At 36.6% G+C, this 10028-nt stretch overlaps 1 protein-coding gene across 2 annotated transcripts; it reads left to right on the top strand.

The window, feature by feature from the left end:
* The first annotated feature begins 221 nt into the window (after nucleotides 1-221).
* On the top strand, nucleotides 222-7873 carry LOC129256709 (uncharacterized). 2 transcript variants are annotated; one of them, XM_054894873.2, is made up of 2 exons: nucleotides 222-445; nucleotides 2600-7873. In XM_054894873.2, exon 2 carries the CDS (start codon nucleotides 3173-3175, stop codon nucleotides 4937-4939), a length of 1767 nt encoding a protein of 588 aa, XP_054750848.2. In that variant the 5' UTR covers nucleotides 222-445; nucleotides 2600-3172; the 3' UTR covers nucleotides 4940-7873. The 2 variants fall into 2 exon arrangements, with proteins under 2 accessions (XP_054750848.2, XP_063953779.1); XM_064097709.1 differs by having other exon boundaries at nucleotides 222-660.
* Nucleotides 7874-10028: the final 2155 nt, after the last annotated feature.

Below are 10028 nucleotides of genomic sequence, written 5' to 3'. Positions count from 1 at the left end.
TTTACCTAGTCTTCTCCTAATCTTCCATTGTAACACACTATATTTATACAAATTTGTCTTGAGTGAAGAAACAAACAGTGAAGAAAGTTACAGCCAACTTGTGAAAAGGTAAACAGATTGTGACACCCATCTCTCCATTGTCTGATTATTGACCTGTACGATTCGGTCTATGTTCCTTTGAGAGGTAAAGGTCTTTAGAAGGGAGGGAAATCGATGTTGTCATGACAACGCACGCTACTCTGTTCATATAGGAGAGCATTACTGAATATAACTGTACACCGCAATGGAAAGTTATTTTATCATCAATATTACCAGTGAGAGCATTAAAAATCAACATAAAGCAGAACATATCGTGCACTAGAATGGATTACTGGTTTCCACTTTCTGAAGGGTTTGATTATTAACGAGATCAGAAGTTTTACAACTTGGGAAATGTCTTAGACTTGTGAGTATTTGTCATTTACACTTAGATCTATTGTCTACAGTTTTATCTGACACTGTTGTTTGGAGTTCTTATCGGAGTGTGTACAAGTTGGTTGTGACCCCAAGGTTCATGCGCTTCTAACTACACGATAGTACGGTGAAATTGTAACGTTTAATATGAACATGAAACACATCTTCTTTCTATGGTTGGAGAAATATTCATTTTCATCTGTCTAAGTGAGTATAATAAACTATATTCTTTTAAAGCTTGAGGTTAATGATGGATGAAGTCTTAAGAAAACAATCATTAAGTGAATGGAGATCACGAAGGTCCATCAAAGTAACAGGCCAATAGTTGCATCATATAATGTAAAGCATTACCATCGATTCCGTTAACTTTTCCACAATTTTTACTTTAAAATTTAGGACCAATCTAGCCTTCTGATTTCTTTTAAATAACTCCATAGAAACTGTTTATACAGTTTTGTGAACAATGTCATTATGATTGTACGGCGCAAAGATAACATGAAATAATATTCAGAAAGAAATGGGGAAAATTATTGTACAAACTCATAATAGAAATAGGATATACAACTGAAGACAACCCATCCTCTTTGCACGGATGATTAACTCGAAAACAACACAGTCTGTATTCGGGATAAATCATCATAGGCAGAACTTGATATAATTACAGGCTTAACCCGCAATGAGCTGAAAATATTACATTACATTTACATCAGATCACGTCATGATATATCAGATAATCATGATAATATGGGGGTTTTATGGGTTTTTTTTATATATAATAAGTCAGAGATTAATCTGATTGTCCTATAAGTCATTAGGAGAATTTTTTACCGTTTGATTTCAAGAATTTTGATATGATAACGATCGATGATGGGCCTTGATAAAGAATGAGTCGAAATATATTCTCTAGGGGTATCTTGAAAGTTCGGTCCATTTTATCATAAACGAAAACTATGAAACAACATTTATTTCATCCTGTTTAAATCACATCTCCCCCCGCGTTCAAAATATAAATAAATGAACTTCGGAAAATCCAAACATGAATTGTACTTTGCATTAATATCCAAAGGTCTTCACCTCTGGTGTTCCATAAAGCTGTTCGTAAGTAACGAGCCACTTTACGAACGAATGATGACGCTTTCTTGTGAGTGACCCCAACGTCAAAGGAAATTAGGTGTGAATTACCACAAGAAAGGATAACAGTCGTTCCTAAAGTGGCTCATTAAACTTATGAACAGTTTCATGAAGCACCATGGGCGAAAATCCCAGGGGGGACGGCCCCCTCCTACTCAAAATAGTATAGGGGGACACAATATCAAATGTCCCCACCTACTATTTGTGGTCTTTTATGATGGTAAGAAACACATTATTCAAAATCGAAATAAAACACGTATTTTAGGACGAGATGACCTTACTTTGGGGATGATAACTTTTTTTTTTTTTTTTTTTTGCTTGTCAAATTTTCCATTTCCAGCTTTTTGTCCCCCCTACCTATTGGGAGAGATTTCCGCCCCTGTGAAGCACCAAGGTTTACATAGACAAGAATCCTGATTATCCATTATCTATCAAATCGGACTATGAAACCTGCAGAAGATGATTATCTCTTCAGTTATCGAAATATATTGGTATACAAATAGAAATACCCGAGAAGCAAACGATTCAAATATTCTAATAACGATCATTTATCGTGACTTCCATTATCACGATAATAGAAATATATGATGCAAACCGGCCTGCATGGCAAGAAACTAAGATCAGTCACTAGTAAGTCCCTGATTGTGATAGGTCAGGTACGTGCAAGTATTTTTTTATCAAATTATGCGACTATAGAACTTAACACACTATTTTGATAAGACAATTCGTTATACCATGATTACCGTATCGGCTAATTGATTTGGATCATTTCACCCCATTTCATGATGTCGTATAGATGAAAAATTACATTGTATAATCGAATTATAGGGAATAATAACGCGACATGACATAATTTTTTCTCTTCCCTGATCTTCTCACTTATCTTTTTTCTCCTCCTCAATTTCGTGAAAAACCATAGAGTGCAGTCAGCCCTGCAACTGTAGACGCTCCTGTGAGTATATTCCAGGTGATTTATAATGATTTTTCGTTGCTTTGTGTATTTATTTCTTTGCAGATGCCACTGCCACCAGTCTCCTTGATCATTACACAAGGACAACGTAAACGTATACACTGGGAAAGTTTACGAATCTACTATCGTAATGTTCCTTTCAGCTTTAAATCGGATTAGATTATCTTAAAACGGAGCGTCTCCTGATGAATATTGAGCATGTTGAGAGTGGAAAGAAACTTTAACGACCATGAAATAACTTCCATCGAGTTTATTATGCCGAATGATATACTTTTGGGAACGAAAGCTAATTAGTGTCTTTTAAGACATACTTTTAGATCCTTTACCCGAAGGGCAACACACAAACTATTTCACATAACGTGGACAGAAAGGATTTTTGAAGATTTTCACAGGGGTCACTAGGGTAAGTTTTACCCCCTCAAGTAATTTGGCTATTGAATGAGATGAGAACCGAGGCGTAAACAAGGGATTAGTTTCAGCATTTTCTATTAAGACACACTCTTCAGTCGGATATATTTCTCTGGAAGGCGCTTTGAGGACAATAAGTGATCTACAGCTTATTAACTATCCCTTTGTGCTTGGTATTGGCTGAGTGATAAACGAGAAAGAAAAGACACAATGACTGTAGACAAACCAATATCTCGCTTGAGTCGTAGTGAGGGAGGGAATCGACCAAGAGCTCCTACCAAACACTCGAAGAACTTGGGTGATATAAGGGTGACGAGCCAAAAACAAGCTCTCCAACATACCGTGAGAGCCAAGAAACTCGATGAGAGACAGCTTTTCAAGTTTTTGAAGTCTCTGGATGATAGCAAAAGCAGAAGACTCTTGCAAATCGACAAAGAAGTTGCAGAGATAGAAAAGCTCTTGAAACGTTTGAACTCTGAGCAGGAGGACGCAATTCGACAACGAGAAGGGACTGGTGAGAATATAGAGCAATATGAGGACGATAACGATTTATTGGTGACAAAAAGTGCTGGCGCAGTTAGACGACATAAACGCTCGCAAAGTAGGTATTCGACGAAAAAGATGTCAAAAGAATTCGATGAGTATGCCTTCAGAGCTCGTACGAAGAGAGGAAGTGTTGAAAGACTTGATAAGGACAAGGCTAACAAGGCTCTCAATTCTTATTATAGATTTGATTCTGAAGGTAACCGGAGAATATTTTCACCATTGATATCCAGTCCTTCTAAGACACCAAAACCACAAGGGCGTGTTGCTTGGGATACTGGGTTGTTCTTGGATGATGTTTCTTTGTCCAACTACACAGTAGCAACAGGTACAGATAGTCGAGTTGATAGCGCTACAAATAAAAGTTTGATTTCTTCCGTTGGTGACGATATCGGTGAGGATTCAAGGGCAGATACGATTACACCTGGACGAGCTATTTTCATTACATCGGGTAAAGGTTCATCACAGGGAGCACGAAAATCAACTAAATCAAACACCACACATCAAGGATCCAAATCCACGGATACAAAAGGAGTTGACCATCTATCGTCATCTAACTCTAAATCACAGAAACCAGGGTTGAAAACGAATAAAGTTGATAGACATGAGAAATTAATGCAGTTTAAGAGACAAATTACTGATAAATCTGAGGTGAGCGAAGATTCCAATATGAAATCGGACACTCCACACATTAAACTATCAAGCCATTGCGAAGAAGAAGAAGATATTCCACTAACTTTCAAACGATCAAAACTCAAACTAAAGCGACGACCACAGCCTCAGGGTCTTGAAGCCAAACCCGAGGAAGAGTCATTTGATGTTTCGATGACTGCCGAATTTTCTGAAGACGAACTCCAACGTGCAACTACTGTCGAAGCTTGCACGGGGAAATCTTGCCAGGTGACAGACTGCATATTTCATCGACCACTTCATCTCCGCAGACAATCGTCCACGATAGCTGACGATGCTGCTACGATTGACGAATATTACCGCATAGCGAGTGAAACGCGATCTCGAGCAACCCATCAACCTTCGATATCGCCTGTCTTTCGGACAGCCGATGATGGGTCTTGGAATCAAACACGAAGATTACCAGTCTCACCACCAAGTCCAACACCATCTGAAATACTTGCCGATGTCGTTACGGAAAGAAAAGTCATCGAGGAGAAGCCAGATTATACTGATCTAGAAGTAATGCTTTCTGTCCGTCGACCAACTAAGGGTTCTAATCGTGATCGTATGCTGAAAGACAAAGAAGATAATATTAAAAATACATTCAAAGTTATGAGGCAGAAAATGGCCGCTAGCGTACCACCCGACTTTAACACCAACTATGGAACCCCAACTCCTAACTGGAAAATACTCAACCCTCTCAAAATGAGACACAAAATTGTACACAAGTCGCCACTTTTCACCCTATGGAAGCTGAATTAAGGTATACTTCTCGAAAATATTGTGATTTTCATATTTTTAGCATGAAGTAATGTCAATATAAAATTTGTTCAGCTTTGCATTGAACACAAAGTTCCTTTAATCTAGCCATTCCAGAGATAGTCAAAAGTGCCATTACAAATAAAATGTACATACAACTTTAAGGATTTCTTAGACGAATATTGTGATTGTCCGTAATCTGATTTAACATCTAAGTGTCATATTGGGGCTGACATTCACCCACGAGATGCATCGTACAACTTGCTTGGTGACCAATATCAAGTATTTCACAGCCTAGTACACCATGTTTTATAAAATATGATCAAGACAGTATTAAAACGCTAAGTTTCACCGTAGTCATGCAGTTAATGCAGCTTGTGAAAATGGTTTATCCTGATGTTTGATTAACAGGAGTAATTAAAAAAAAAATAGTTTGGCTACAGTGGCAACACTGAATTTGATTTTCCAATAATATGAGAACTACAAAGTTTCAAAGAATCCTCTGTCGTAATATCAACATTATATGTACGGATATATATATGTACAATTTTCTATTAGTGAATTCTCAAACAGTGATATGGTGTGATTGGGAAACTAAGTTTTTGGACTTAAAAGAATAAAAATAAGATAAATCATGTCCACACTTAACACCGATCGAGTAACTTTCATCGCACAGCACCATCTAGCCTCAGATTGACAGTTTTCATGTTGATTTCTTTCAAAACCATATTTTAGTCAAATCCATAAATTTCAAAGGCGTACATTATGTTCTCTAACAAGTGAATAGAATCCAAGTGACCGTTTTCTCTTGATCAATACTGCTTGTATTAATATTTTGATAAAACTAAGTGTGACATGAGTTATAAATTTAAAATTTACCACATGTTGAGAAAAAAAAATCAAATAATAATAAAAAAAAAAACAGATCCTTGTATCCAACCAAGAGAGTAAGGTCTCGTGCCATAAAGAGAATTTAACTCGATTAATGTGCAATATTTTTCATGTATTTGGTTTTCAATCATACAATCATTGCATACGTGTTATTCATGTTTGTTCATGGAAAATATTTGACTGTAAAATATATATGCTTAGACAAAATAACTCATTCAACGTGGATTTTTATTAGTCTAAATTATCAACGGTACAATTTGGTAGCCACATTGGCACGGCCCTGGGAGCGATTTTTAAATAAATCAGGGGTTGTCAGAAAAAAAAAATCTCCGTCAATAGCAATACTTTTATCTTTGTTTGTCAACTGATTTTCAGGGCCATGCATATTGGAACCTTCCATGCTATGATATTTTGATAGCCAAGTTTGTAGCAGACAAATCATTCAAGACTAATATATCCATCTTGTACTTAAAATGGCAGGTTTATGTTGCGGTTAGTGAGTTTACTCAATTAATGTTCATATTTCATATTGACATCTATCATGTGAATCAAAATATGATTTTGATACAAGTAGTTTCAATCGTGTAGAAAAGTTGTAGAGAATTGAAAGAGAAGAATGAATGTAGTAAACATGTTAGGAATTATTTAACCTATATCAGGGCCCTGTTGACTTGAAATTAATGATAACTTATGCCACTGTCGATTCTTGATAACTTGTATGAAAACCTTGATTTTCATTCGATGTTAAAGGTCAAGTCTACCCCAGAAAAATATTGATTTGAATATATAGAGAAAAATCAAACTAGCATAAACGCTGAAAATGTCATCAAAATCGGATGTAAACTAAGAAAGTTATGACACTTATAAGTTCCACTTATTTTTCACATAACAGTGATATGCACAACCCAGTTGCATGCAAATGAGAAAGTCCATGATGTCCCTCACTCACTATTTCATTTGTGTTTTCTTGTTTGAATTATAAAATATTTCATATACAGATTCGGCAATAAGGACCAAGTTGACTGAACCATATGGTATTAAACATTGCTAATTCCACATTATCATGGAGGAATTAATCAATGTTTCACTGGACAATGAGGATAAAATTAGAATATTTTTTTATAATAAAATACAAAAGAAATAGTGAGTGGATGACGTCATCAGTCTCCTCATTTACATACCGACCAGGATGTGCATATAACTGTTTTGTGAAATTAAGCGAAACTTTAAAATATCATAACTATCTTATTTTACATCCGATTTTGATGAAATTTTCAGCGTTATGCTTGTTGGATATTTCTCCTTTTATTCAAATCATCTTTTTGTTGGGGTGGACTTGTCCTTTAAGCCTAAATTGTGGCACTTTTCTTTTTAATGACAGAATAGGTCTTTGATTAATGGTAATTGATAGGAAACACAGTATATGAAAATTTGTTGCTATGGCATTTTGCATTTGGTTGGAATTTATAATTTATTCAGAGATATCTGTGAGCGCAAATGTAATGGGAGAAGTGATCTCGTATACATAAAATTTGTTGCCACTCAGGGGCTCTTAGTTTACTTTGCTGACAGTTTGGCAATTTTTTAAGGGTTTAGTGTAGAGCATAAATAACGAAATGATGTCTGTCATTGTGTTTCACGCAAAATTACATATGAAATTTATGATCAATATATCATGGAATTATTAAAAAAAAATGTATACCCCATCGTGACAATTATCTCTAAATGCAGTGCGATTTTAAGCTATGTCGTACGCACATACTGATGTGAACTAGATATTACATTTCAATTGTATATGGATGTCTCGTACAAAATCATATGATGGTGTGAATATTTTTATGGATGGTTTAAGAAGAAATAAAAAATGTTAATTTGAATGAATGTAGCAGAAATTATGTTGATGTGAGCAAAAGAAAAATTATATGACTTTCATTTCAAATCTTAATGTTATATACCACTTGAATGGAATGTTTAACTATTTTTCACACTGGAATAATTTTATCAAAATAAAAGTTGTCTTGGGGACTACGCACATGCACTCAATAATTAGACGATAGTCTTCTATGATTTATTTTGAATCTAGCAATTCTGTGTACAAAGTGAAGAGAAGAATAAAGAGAGTATGTGGACAATTAAACACAAAACATGAAAGGAAAAGTGGATGCAGACTTAAACTAGGATCATTATGAAATTAAGACATAAATTTGATAATTCAGATGTGATATGCAATGCCATTTTTAGATCTGTGTGCGTGTATGTGTATCTTTCTCTTCCCTCTCTCTCTCTCCTAACTCACCCCCACCCCGCTTCCCTTTCCCTCTTCTTCTCGATCTGACCGTGTGCCTGTACACACTTTTCATGGGGATTTTATCATCATCATAATCATAATCATTAATCAGGCCACTAGATGCAACCCACTTGACTGCAACCAACACTGCCTTAAACATTTTACTCACTACACAAACTGACAATCCAGCAATCAGAGAGAGCATATTCTTTTGAAAATATTTCAAAACTTAATCTGCAAAGTTTGATTGAATTTAGTTGCTAAATCACTTAAAATAAATCCAGTCCCATTGCATTAAACGTTTGGATGAACTTTCTACCATCAAGGCTTCATGAAAAGATTTAAGCAACATGGATATATATATGTATATATATATATATATATATTGTAAAGAAATGGATGAAGAGAACAATGGTAGGCGTAGCTTAAATCAAGGTTCCCCAGAGCTATCTACCCTTTGGAAAAATTGGTGATGCCGAAAAAATGTCTCTGCCGGGAATCGAACCCGGGCCCCCAGCTTTGAACGCCGGTGCCTTAACCACTAGACCACAGAGACGGGTTAGTGGCTAGGGCGACCCCGATCCGATTGACCGTCAGATAGACAGATTTTCGACACTATACCAATTATAATTTCCTTTATATAAATGATACAAATGAGTAAAGTTATACATGTACAACAGCTTTGGCAACTCTTTTATTTAAATATTGTAAAGAAATGGATGAAGAGAACAATGGTAGGCGTAGCTTAAATCAAGGTTCCCCAGAGCTATCTACCCTTTGGAAAAATTGGTGATGCCGAAAAAATGTCTCTGCCGGGATAACTTTACTCATTTGTATACTTTCTCCCATACGTGTACTGTATCAAAGCAATAGCTTTGATCCAGCTGAAGCATGGCGGCTTGTCATTGTTCGAAACCCACCTTCACCCGACAAAGGAAATTATAATTAGTATAGTGTCGAAAATCTGTCTATCTGATGGTCAATCGGATCGGGGTCGCCCTAGCCACTAACCCGTCTCTGTGGTCTAGTGGTTAAGGCACCGGCGTTCAAAGCTGGGGGCCCGGGTTCGATTCCCGGCAGAGACATTTTTTCGGCATCACCAATTTTTCCAAAGGGTAGATAGCTCTGGGGAACCTTGATTTAAGCTACGCCTACCATTGTTCTCTTCATCCATTTCTTTACAATATTTGAATAAAAGAGTTGCCAAAGCTGTTGTACATGTATAACTTTACTCATTTGTATACTTTCTCCCATACGTGTACTGTATCAAAGCAATAGCTTTGATCCAGCTGAAGCATGGCGGCTTGTCATTGTTCGAAACCCACCTTCACCCGACAAAGGAAATTATAATTGGTATAGAGTACCAAAGTGATGAGGTCACAAAAAACTTTTTTTGTATTTCAGCATTTTTGATACCATATTTTGGTAGGGCATGATGAAGAACCCCCACTACTAAAATTTGGTGAGAATCGGTCCATGGGGGTCTGAGATATGACTTCATGAATACATAATTAGCCCCATTGAAGTCAATGTATTATTGGCCTGGTTCCTACCATTTAGAACCAGACCAATAATACACTGACTTCAATGGGGCTAATTATGTATTCATGAAGTCATATCTTGGGGCCCCATGGACTGATTCCCACCAAATTTGGGCTGTGGTGTTTTTTCATCATGATCTACCAAAATATGGTATACAAAACGCTGAAATGCAAAAAGTGAAAATTTATGACGTCACACTTCGGTACTCTATAGTGTCGAAAATCTGTCTATCTGACGGTCAATCGGATCGGGGTCGCCCTAGCCACTAACCCGTCTCTGTGGTCTAGTGGTTAAGGCACCGGCGTTCAAAGCTGGGGGCCCGGGTTCGATTCCCGGCAGAGACATTTTTTCGGCATCACCAATTTTTCCAAA

Source organism: Lytechinus pictus, chromosome 3 (assembly GCF_037042905.1).
Source record: "Lytechinus pictus isolate F3 Inbred chromosome 3, Lp3.0, whole genome shotgun sequence".
NCBI classification, from domain to species: Eukaryota; Metazoa; Echinodermata; class Echinoidea; order Temnopleuroida; family Toxopneustidae; genus Lytechinus; species Lytechinus pictus.
The sequence above is the reverse complement of the archived record's forward strand: the minus strand, read 5'-3'. Positions and strand labels throughout refer to the sequence as shown.

What these genes read in the sequence shown, in the direction of transcription:
- LOC129256709 (XM_054894873.2), top strand. Translation starts at nt 3,173, where the DNA reads ATGACTGTAGACAAACCAATATCTCGCTTGAGTCGTAGTGAGGGAGGG.